This window comes from Eufriesea mexicana, unplaced genomic scaffold (assembly GCF_001483705.2).
Source record: "Eufriesea mexicana isolate 0111107269 unplaced genomic scaffold, ASM148370v2 scaffold2087, whole genome shotgun sequence".
Taxonomy (NCBI): domain Eukaryota; kingdom Metazoa; phylum Arthropoda; class Insecta; order Hymenoptera; family Apidae; genus Eufriesea; species Eufriesea mexicana.
The window spans coordinates 2,140,322-2,152,995 of NW_016910162.1; the positions used below are offsets into that span (position 1 = coordinate 2,140,322).

Below are 12,674 nucleotides of genomic sequence, written 5' to 3' on the forward strand. Positions count from 1 at the left end.
TTTGCCGGGCGTGGAGGAGCGTGCCGCTTCGAAAGTAACAAGAGAGACCAGTTCGTAAGGATCCAATCGTCGGATCTGGGGGAAAGAAAGATGGTAGATCGCGAACGTCTGCCGTGGTGTTCGTAATGTGCTCGAGACACGTTTTCGTGTAACGAAAATTCGTTACCCGCCCAATTAACAACCGACACAAATTACCGACGCACTTTGCGTCAAATTGAATTAAATTACAACGAAAACACGCGAAGGGAGAGAAACATATTTCCAAGTAAAATAGAAAGTTCGGTGGAAGGTTTCCATGATAGACTGTTGCACTGTTTCATCGTTCGTGATTTAACGTTTGGAAAGCGTCAAAGGAAAGAGACGAGTTCGCAAAGAGGAAGATCCCCTGGAACAAAAGCCAATTAACCGCGACGGAAGCGCGTGAATTGTAATTAACAGAGGCAAGGGAGGACTATAGAACGGTTCTGCATGAACCCTGAGGATATCGTCGGTCTGTGCAACAGGAAGAACGCGATCTTCGTTATCCTGTGTACAGCGGTGATCTGCGTGCACCTGCTAACCGACGGAGAAACGAAGGCGGCGGAACCGAGGAGCGACGTCAACGTGGAGGAGCTACGAGCGAACTGGTGCTTCGACGACGAGGAGCTGTCCGCGTTTCGATCGCACTGCAACGATGTGGAAAACATTCTATCTGCTCTTGTTGATGCTTTTCACGTTCGATTTCCCTCGCGATAGCCTAGCAGGAGCCGAACCCGTTCGAGCGAACGCCGAGCTCGTTCCTCGAGACGATGATCAGAACCATCGGGTAAGGAACGAAAGAGAAATTTCAGTTACATCGCAGATCAAAAGTTACGGACCAGTTCACGATTCGCGCGACCGTCGCTCCGCGAATTTTCGTCCTACAGGTTAGGTATAGGTTATGTGAGGTTACGGTATTTTCCTACGGGATCTATGTATCGTGAAATTTTAGATACAATGGCTGTTAGAAGATTTTGGTCAGTTTACGGTATTATTTCCATTTAAAGTGTAGAGCAACTGTAAGGTTATGTAAATTGCTCTTGTAAAAAGTTTAACATTAGAACTATCAAAGTGGTTATAATAATAGGTTTTGTATGATTCATTTTTGGGCTTACTGAAAATATTTTTGGTGAAATTAATGTTGATATTTATTTATATAAAAACGTGATTGTGTACTTTATTTTTACTATGATATTTTAATTATTCTTATCTAAATATATCATATCTGGATACACATTACAAGTTGGTAACACTGGTATTAAATAAATTATGAGAAAAGAACAATTTTGTGTTGACATATAGATGATGATAATATAAAGATACCTGCATAGTATATTTAGTATACTTATATTATTATAACAAATTGGTAGTTCTAATGTTAATAATATTGTATTCTATTATTGTACTGATAAAGTATAAATATAAAATACGTCATTTTTATGCAGCTGATCATTATTTTAAAAGCTTTTCTTTTAATAATGTAATAAAATTCTACATTGGTAAAAAAACTTTTGACAGCCAATGTGCGTGTTTTATGTGAGTTATAGAAGTTCTTTTCTCTTTTAATTTTGTGATATGGCGTTTAATGGCGCCTTGCATTTAAATCAAATTAAAAAGCATATAGTAAAAATACATGTAAGTGGAGATAATTCAATCTTTTTCTTGTGTTACATGATCAACCATACAGAACATCACACGTTTTATACCTATGAGTATATATATATTAGAAGGAAGTAATAAATCTAGAATACCACTTCGTGAATCTTTTTATTGGAAATTATCCTTTTGGCATTTAATAGAGATGGGCCCTTCTCAATACCTTGACAATATTAGATAAAAAATTATTTTTTTTTAAATTTTTAACAATTTTAGATGATTTGTCAATGTTATATTTTCAATTTTTATTATTTATTATTATCGTATTTTAATTATTATTGATTATTTTTCGTCATCTTTATAGAATTTAAATAGAAATTATGTTAATTATTGAACATTGTATTAATAATTTAACTTTTTATTGATCTTTTCATCTATTAAAGTGCAAAGTAATTTTTATACAATTCGGAAACCAGTTTGAAATCAAATTAATCAAAATCTTTTAATTTTAAAAATACTCGAATAATAAACGGTTCAGGTAGCGTTGCTTTGTTAACTAGATCTAAAACATGTGACCTTTAGATATTGAAGGACAACGCATATTGCTTGCTCATCATGAATGAGTTTTGATGAAAAAATGCAATGTCATTTAGTAATGGGCCATTTTCTGTCATAAGCTGTGAAATAGAAGGCAAACTGTATTTGATATATTAAATAATTAAATAAGCGGGTGTAAAAAGAAAATGAATATATTATAATTTTTATAAAAACAAAAGAAAATTTATTTTGGAAACAAATTATAAATTTAAAATCTTGTTAACATAAATCAAATTCTTTTAATACAAAAAAAATTCAATTATCTTAATTAATTTCTTTTTTTATCCATTTTGGATTTCAATTTTTGGCACAATGACTATTAAATAATTTTTATTTTATTTTTCATATATATATATATATATATATCTGTTCCATTAAAAATTAGATGGATTTTTTATTTTGCTTTTTATATATTTATTACAGTCTCTATCCACAACGTGACAATGCACATTTTTTTTATCCAAATTGAAGTTCTATTTGAACAATTTTTATAAATTAATCCACTTCTTACGTTTTTATCTCAAATCGATTTAAATAACCGCTGTTTCCCATTTATTTATCAAAGCATGAAAACTTTTACAAAAAGTACATAAATATAATGTGCTAAAAAGTACGGTAGTGGCACGCGTAATCACAATCATAACAGTACCATATGAACGTCATTTAACAAGAGTAATCAATTAACCATTTCGTTCTTTTAGTAGTCATATGGTGACATATTTAGAACTATAACGTAAAATATCACCGTCATCAAAAGCTAATTAAGCAACAAAATGTTACCGATAGATTTTACTTTATTTATAACCTAAATATTTTCATGTTACAAAATGGTCAAATATCCGTAATAATTTCTTATAACTATTCTAATAATAGTTATTTAAGTGGACAATGGAATTATTTTAATATCTTGATTAATTAAAAATATACAATATACATAAAAAAAAGGAAAACAAAAAATGTTTTGTTCCATTTGCAGAAAATAACTTCAAAAAAGAGATATTGATTCATAATAAAATTACTCGGTCGGTAAAGTATAGAGAGCCAATTACTACATCTAACCTAACACACGAACGAAGGGGTGAACGTCCCTTTCGAGATCGTGGACTCGGTTCTTTTAACCGGTCGTGTATTTCCTCTTTTATTTTTTCTCGGAGGAACAGGTACGTCGTGAAATGCTCAAGAGTTTTCACCGACAAGTTTGCGTGCAAACGCATCGGACGCTAATATCCTGCTATCTTCGCGAAATGATCTAAGCGACATCTCTAGGTGCCAATTAATTCAAATCTCCTCCGTTTCGTAATTTAATGAATCAAAGGAAAGCGAGAAATCGAAAAGACATAAATTGTGACCAATCTAACGTAAATACAAAAGATTCTCTATTCTTGTGCAGGCTTTTTATCGACTGATGATAATTAGTGTTAATTTACACGGTTCATTTTAGTCGGATATCATGAATGATTTGACAAAATCATTTTTGAAAAAGTATTTAGAAATATTACAATAGTGAATGATATAAATTATGTTTTGCTGCAACTTGATTATTTTTGTATTTCATGATTAACAAATATGTATTTCATCAATGTTTTTCTCTTTGTTTTAAATGACGAATTTTAGGTTATGTTCGTGTTTTTTTCTTAATACGTAAAGATTCAAACAAGATAACTATATTTAAAGATAAGATAATATAATATAATGACAAATAAGCTGAGTAAACACTCTCACTTGAAACTATTACTCTCAGTTTTCTCAAAACTCTCTTTCTCCATTCTCTACTCTTAACTCTTAACTCTGATTCGTCACTCTTAACTGTCTCGCGCACACATTTTCTCCAAGTACAAATCCTTGCACGCGTACAGCCTCTTTTTCTCTATTTCTTTCACTTTATGTAGTTCCTAGAAGACATTCCAACATGTCTACTTAAAATTTAAAATATATATTCTTTGTTCATGTTATAGTCTAACTTGGTCTAAACATGTCTTCCATTTCTAAGATTCACCATTTTGTTTTACATAATCCTCTTACTAGTAAAATACTCTTGTCATTTTAATGTCAATTAATAACAAATTCATTATCTATGAAAATATCTTTTGAAAAATTTATATCCCAAAATCAATTAAGTCCTGTTTCAACATTTACCACATATAGAAAGATCAATACTGCAAATATAAACATAATTTGCTATTTTAACATTTTACAATAAATGATACTAAATAATGAATAAACCAGTGTTTGCTTAAGTCTCTGTATTTTGATATTCAAATAACTTCAGGTATAGGTTCTGCTAGTTAGATACCCCATTCTTTTATATTTTCCCTTTAAAAAAATAAAATAATAAATGTACAAAAAAGATTTACAAAAAGATTGAAGAATTTAAAATAAATCTCTCTATATGATAATTATTTAAAAATGATTGCTATATATTGTGTGTACTTTATTAGAATACAATAATTGAAATTATTTCTCTATGCATATTAATTATGCGCTAACTTACGATATGATGAAATATTGTATATCAATGTACATGCTTAATACGTGCGTTACTACTAACGCATACGTGTTGCGTCGATTCAATTATCTATGCAATGCTACTAACGCAACTACCGCGTTTTCCTTTCTTTTTTGCATGTAGACAAAAAGATTTAGGAAAACAAACAGAATAGTGAACAGTACGTTCAAAGAGAAATTACCTAATATAAATACATCTCTAATGAAAGCAATACGCAATCTCTCGTGAGGAGTATCATTCACTGTAATAGCACTGTAAATAATATTTTTAGTAGTACAGAATGCATTAGGTTCCAAATAGTCTATATAGAAAGTCCCTCGTCTCTTCACCGGAAGTTTACTTCGTAAAAATAAAAGTAAAAATTAATTCTATTAATTTTATCGATGGTACATAAATTCTTTGTACAGATATTTTTTTAAATGATATTAAATAATATTGTACCGAGTCGATAGCTGTTTAGTATTTCATGAAGATAATAATCTTCGATTTCGATCTATTTAATAATTTATCGATTTTCGAAATGCATCATTAAAATAAAGTGGTTACTCGTAACCGTATTATCGATTATCGTGTTGCTACAAAAACAAGAATGCGATGGAAGTAACAGGTGGCTAGTCACCGCCTATCAGTAACAGTCAATATGGAGATATATACATATATATCCTCTAGGGTAAAGCTCGCCAAAGAATATAATAACGCATAAATCGTTCATTTTTCTCTTCTTTTTTACTTTTTTTTCCTCTGTTTTGTATTAATAATATATATGCAAGGAATTAATCATAAACAATGCGGATATATGGCTAAGCGAGTCATCATTCATAATAAATTGAAAACAGAAACCCATTAAGTATTAGGTTATGTTTTATCTGGAAAAAAGCAAAAATCATCTGGAAAAAAGCAAAAACTTTTAGAATATGATTTCACTTCGAAAACCTTGTCACTTGTCTCATTGTTTGATATAAGCAGAATATTAACGAAGTTTACCTCAAGCTTCTCGTCATTTTACGAACATTTCCGAAGACAGCAAATGTCAAAACGCGCGTCGAGGCAGACGAAACGAAAAAACTGGCCGCGCGGTAGCGCGTAAGCAGCGAGAGAAAGAGAAAGCTGGCACGGAGCACGGAAAGTTCGAGACTTCGCAAACACTTTGTCGCATACTTCAGGCGTTTAAACAAACCTCGCTCGTTCTCTGTATTCTCTCAGTCATCGTCACGCTCATGGATCGGAGTAGAATGAAACGGAAAAAGGAAGAGAAACTGCGAGCATCGAACGGCAAACGATCGTCGTTAGCGATATTAATTGCAGTAATTATATCCAGCGATGAAACATGCGCAATCAATTCTAAACGTGTTCGCTTGCGCCGATAGATGTCGCTAAGATATTTTATGGTTAATTGTATACAGTATACAGTTTTATAACTTCTTGATCGATAGTTGATAATGGAAAGTACAAACGTAAAACTATTTCGAAGGAAGTAAATTCGTTCCACTTCTTTTTTTCTCTTTAACGTTATTTAATACGAATGATAAAGTCACGTTCGAAAGTAACAAGACATACGCGAAGAAAAAGGATGATGCCATCTATGCGTTACGGTTGGAAATAACACTGATCGTGATCGCAAGGAATCCGCGCAAAATAATGACGTTCTCGTGTCGTTTCTCACGCGCGAACGTAGCTTGTTTGCAAAAGTAAGCGGGAAGAAAATCATCGAGCCGTTTCTACATCAAAACGCAACGTAATGTTCTAGAATTTACTATACGTGTCAAAAAGTGACTTAACTCTCTATAACTCAATTTTTCTTTGTTTTTCTTTCCTTTACTAGGAAGAAGCAATTACGTTTAACGTCCTAAATGCTGTATTCTGTTTTGCCATACGAGGGAAAGAAATTCTAACCCATTAAAATTTTTAATTTAATTTGAAACCAAAGAGCTAATAATTATTCCAAATAAATTATTTTTTTTACCAATGTACTAGTAAATTACATGACGCTGAAGAAGGTTAGTATCTCCAATTTGACAGGAGAAGCAGTAATGTGACAACTAAAATTTTCAGACATATCTAATTAATATAAATATTTTAATTGTAGATAATGAATTTGAAATATTATGTAAGTAAAATATATGAAATATAGAAATATAATTTATAGTAGTATATTGATATATGCATAATTCCATGAAAAATATACCATGCTAACAGAATTTTTATTATTTAAATATTATGATTATAATTTAAATTGCAAATGAAGTATAAGCATTTACTATGTTATTTCATTGTATTACAATGTAATAATTTATTAATATTTGCCAATATTAATCAATGACCTGCATATTTCAATTTACTACATTTCATTTCAGCATTATATCCGACATTTTCAATTATGTTCGTAAATTTTTTTTCAACTTCATTTAGTAATCGTGCGAATTGAAAATGACTTGGTATCGTGTACGTCGTTTGCATACGTTCTAATTCTTACTAAATTTGTTTTAGGTGTAATAAATAATATGAAATTTTAGAAAATAACGACTAATGTAATAGTAAAAAAAAAAAAATATGAAAGATGCAAAATAAATAGTACACTATTAAAATTTTCTAGAATGAACAAATTTCTATGTAGGACTCACTTTATTACTTATCTTCTATAAAAAATATGCATCTACATAAAAATGATAGTCTAGTTAATGGGCAAAGTTGAAGTGTTTTAGAAAGCCAACTGTTTGATTTAATTTATTTTTCTAAACATTAAAGATTTCTAGGTCGCTGACTGTATTTTAAACAGAACCGAGTGTTTTTTTTTAATATTCATTAACGTAATTCACATCCTGACGAATTCACCAACCATGGTTATTCAGGGTCAATCAAGGTCGTAGGTAAGGAGAAAGTAGTTGCACCTGAGCAAACGCTAAGGGACATTCGAATCGACTTTCATTTTGCAAAAATTTTGTAATTATTCCTTCCTTTAATTACACAATTAATTTGTTTGAAATAAATGTATGAAATTGGAATTATTATCATAAGTTTTTAAAATGGAATGAATAATTAAATTATTTCTTCTACTACTTTTTTTTATGTACATACATATATTCTCTAATGACCTTGAATGACTATGATCATAGAAATTGATATGATGTAGATTACATTTATCCATATATTAATTTCAATGTTAAATTTTTACAAACATATTTGCGAGAAAAATAGTTTTAACATGATTATATATTAATAACAATTAATTTAATACTATTAATATATAATTATTAATTTAATAATTTTTAATTAATTATTATTAATATATAGTCATGTTAATACTATTTTCGTCGTATATATCTACTTTCATCGATTTTCTGCTCTTGATACTACTTTTTTAGTAAAAAATTAATATTTTAATATGACATAACTGAAAAGGGGAATAACCGGTTAGGCGAGAACATAAATTTCTTAAAAATAGATGATGTATTCACCAAGTTATGCAAACATTCAAAACAACAAAAATACACATGTAATTCTAATATGAGATTGGTTAAAAACATTTCATTTTAAAATTACTTCTTTTATAAAAACAAATTTTTGACTTTCTTTTATCTTTTCTGTATAGATTTTATATAAAAGAATACGAAACAAATTAAATACCTTTATGAAAATAATTTATAATTAAAATTATAATATGTGCATCTTTCTTTTTAGTACAACCGTGTACTTAATTTTTTGATTATTTTCTTTCTTTACTTTTAAGGATAAGACAATGAACATGGAACATAAAGACAGATATATAAAGCTAGACAATAAAGCATTGTTAGAAATATGAAATACGTCTCTCCATATGGCACGGCTACTTAGTAGAAAATAATTACCACACTGTGTCTACTTTGAAGGTACATGTCAGTACAAATATTCTATATATTTTCGATGGTAATTAATTCTTGCCTGTGCTTCATATTTTACAAGATAAAGATAAAGATCGTTAATAACAATTATCGATTGAAATACAGGATATACAGTAAAGTCAAGTAACCTAACCTATACTGTACGGTCATTTACGTCCAAACGATACCAGATGAGATACGTTCTGAATGACCTAACTAGAAAGTTCGCTATGGGTCACCAGAGGTCTACTTAGCATGAAACGTATTAAATATGAAACCGAAAATCTAAATATAAGTAATCAATAAGACTACGTTTACGTGATAACTATCCCTAGAATGGAGTTCACGTCGCGAATAGTAAAAATACCATAAAAGATAAAATTATTAAAGAAAAGTTAAGAGAAAAAATTGATCGATAAAATTCAAGAAAAATGGCCCATGCATGGAATTTACAATGAACAATTTTGCTCAGTGTTGCCCCTGTGTACACTGTAATTGCACGAATTACGCTTGGACGTCACTTTCCATTTTTATAGGCACTGAACTTTGTTCACGATTTACATTCGCCATTGTTCGTTTGCGTGAACACGCTTTAGCGCTTAGTTCGAAACTGACCGAATTCTAACGATACCCTCAGATGTCAGTAGCGGAAACGCATTATGGTACTACTGCCGAGATCATGTCAAGTGTAGAAGTAATAGAATAATTAAATATAATAATGAAATACGAAAAGATGGAGAATTTTCATTATTCTTTGAAATGGTATCAGAAACTATATTTTGTTACGAAAAAATTTGTTAAAATTGAATTCTTATATCAATTGTTATACTCGATTTAAGAAATGCTTAACCTTGTTTATAAACTATAGGGTTAAGAAAGCTACACGGCATATTAACGACATGATGTTAGAAAAATATTTTGCTATTAAAATTCAATGGAATACTCAAGACGTCAACTTTCTTTAATGTTGATCCTCAGACTATTCTATTTAATTTGAATGATGTTCAGAAAAAGTGCGGTTATGTGTATAGGGTGATTCTAGAAATTGGGACAAGTTATAAATCTTCTGTGAGTGAAGACAGAGAAATTGCTAGAAGAAAATGTTATATGGTTTAATGGAGTCTTTCTTAACGTGACCGTATATCTTCTCCTAAAAAATTTACTTTAGTGTGAAACTGTATTTTTTGCTTTGTACGAAATATTAATTTGATCTTGATTAATTATTTATATAGTATTATCAAATTTCCAGCTTACATTATTGTTACTTAATTTAATAGTACAATTTTTTAATTTAATATCACAAGTTTTTGTCATTATGGAATAACATTTCTTTTTATTTTAACTTGATTTATAACTTCATCTAAATAAGTTAATTAATTAATCCTAAATTATACATATTTATAAATTAGTTACCATCAATATTCTGTATGCATAAATTCTACTAAAATTAAGAAATTTATGTAAATTATATAAACAATATCATGAAAAACCTTGTACAAGCACATTAGAAAATATTTACAATGATTTTACATTCAGTGAAGTAATTTTTTAGCATACTTAACATGCAACTTTATTACAAAAAAGAAAAGAAAAAAAATATAGACTCAATAGATTTCACTGTATTATAAAGTATCCTTCAATAATCTATGTCTTTCCCCTCCACTCTATTTAGTATTGGAAAATTATTACAACTCAATTAAATTCGCAAGCTAGTACAATATAACCTAACCTTGCCTTCACAAGTTATAAAAACGTTCAAGAATATTATTCAGTTAAGAAGTATAAGTCTCTACATACTCAATAACCTTGTACTAGAAAATATTGTGCATTTCAAAATTTACTGAACTGAAATAAAAAAGAACGCAAACAATTAAAGAATATACAATTATGATGAATATGAAGAAATCAAGTAATTACTAAATTATCAACTAAGATATAATTAATTTCAATAAATAATTTAAAAGTAAATAAGAATGAACAAAACGACGCAATATTTTCTAGGTAATGAATTATGTTCCATATTCAATTTACCACTGAACGAACAATTGAACTTTCAATTTCTTCGAAGCACGTGCTACTGCTTCTCTTTTGCGAAGCACTTTCTAAGAATCTGCTAAAAGAATCTGTTATTTCAGCCTTCCACACATCTAGTAATTCGATCCAGCGAGGATTTATCAACATTAAATTATTTTTAGAAGGAGACTCGAGGTCGGTTGGAAATCATAGACGAGCACGCGGCTGAACTGGTCGGCAAATGGAGAAACAACGGCGAGGCTCTCGAACCGAAGTGGCGAGATGGCGACACTGTACCATTGCTGCCATTTTCCCAATTCTCCCGATTCTCGAGGGACAAGATAGACAACAGCGAGGAGGATGACTACGATCATCGTAGAGCAAAGTATCGTCAAAACAACAGACAAGAAGATTCTCATCGTTCAAGGAATAACCCTCCATTATCTTACAGCAATTATGAAGGCTACCAATCAACAGAAGGCAGGCGAGGGTATCGTGAACGGGAAGAAGTCTTTTCACGAAAAAGAAATCGACCCTGGACTGGCGAAAATACGGCTACTATGAAGGAAGCGAGCAATAGAAAGGAAGAGCAAAATAAAGATTTTAAAGAGGATAAAGAAACAACGTCAACTAGGTATCGAGAGCTTTTTCCAGTACGACCGAATGATTACGAGCATGAGTTCAATGACGAAGAGTACTTAAAACCTCGACCAAGAAAAAGAAGGCCACCACAAAATTATGAATTTGCTTTAGCCGAAAACGAGACATCGTTGAATGAGGAGAGAACATATAGTAATTCTGGACCTTGGTCTCGAGCAAATACTCAAGGAAGTCCTCAGCAGATGGCCTCTAAAAACGCTCCATTTTTACAAAATGCTATGGAATTGAAATCTCTATTGAAAATGCAACAGGAGGAAGGTTTAAGCTTATCCGAGATTCTACAACAGAGAAATTTGACTCTAAATGATTTGTTAAAGGGCAAAGCCGATGTGATCAACGCTTTGAAGAGGCAAGATGTCGAAGAGACTGAAGATTACGTTGAAGAAGCAGCAAAGATGATATCCAACTCGTTTGTGAAACTATCCACTACGAGGAAACCACAATGGACATTCGCCACGGAATCTGTAAAAGCGAAGAATTCTCGGAAAGATGAAGAATTTGTATTTTCGATTGTTCCCAAGAATCTTGCTTTATACAAGAACCACACAGGCACAAGAGGATCATTTTCAAGTAGAGTGAATGACAGTAAAATATATTCAGGAGCTGAAAATGCAACAATTGCAAAATCAAGTCTCACCGGCCTTGATCCTCCGCAAAGCAAAGTTACGATTACGACACGGATGCCGTTGCCGGTTGCAACGAATTCCATGGAACTCGTGCAAGCTGATGATGCCGTCGTGAAATCGCAAAGCAGTGATGAAACCAGAACCGAGAGTTTAGACGAGGATGAAATCATGGAATTCTCTGATTTCACCGATTACAAGAAGGGACGAAGCGGTGTGTCTCCTGTTTGGCTTATAATGAAGGATGGAGAAGTCAGTAACCCTTCCATTGACAGTTCCAAGAGCCACTTTGAGGACAAAGGATCAACATTGAGCATCGAGAAGATATTAAGTCCTACAGAACGCTCAAAGTCAACGAGCAACTTGTCTGTTAGCTTTAAAGATAAAGAACACTTTCTTATTGATTCAATTAACGTTAACAGTAGTGGGATATTTGAAGATGAGGACCAATATTCTGAGAAAGATTATAGTAATTCTTCTGAGAAAGAATATCAGGGTGATACACCGATAATGTACTATGACCTAGAACAGAGCACACAGGTTAGTAATGAGAGTGAGGAAGATGATAGGAACAAGGAAATAATAAAGGATATAGCATCTACACTGGATACAGTGTCTCATATTTCCACAACAAACAATCATCAAACACTTGCAATGAATCTGTCTGTGAAAAAGAATAATAATAATACTTCAAAAAGTGATAATATAAACACAACTGAGAAAAAGAGCTACGATGACATTATATCAGAAGTAGAACCAGAAGCTCGAGCTGAAATCTTTGAATTATTTGCTTCTGGATCAGCA

The 12,674-nt window shown here is 31.3% G+C and overlaps 2 protein-coding genes across 2 annotated transcripts in view; one reads left to right on the plus strand and one right to left on the minus strand.

The window, feature by feature from the left end:
• Setd3 (SET domain containing 3) overlaps window positions 1-12,674 on the minus strand; it is a 41,244-nt gene that overhangs the window by 23,206 nt on the left and 5,364 nt on the right. The gene's annotated exons all lie outside the window — the stretch shown is intronic.
• Window positions 674-12,674, plus strand: part of LOC108549566 (uncharacterized) — a 13,256-nt gene continuing 1,255 nt past the window's right edge. Inside the window, exons 1-2 of the mRNA XM_017902995.1 lie at window positions 674-805; window positions 10,770-12,673. Coding sequence (XP_017758484.1) covers window positions 674-805; window positions 10,770-12,673 — 2,036 coding nt within the window. The remainder of the gene's footprint in view (window positions 806-10,769; window position 12,674) is intronic.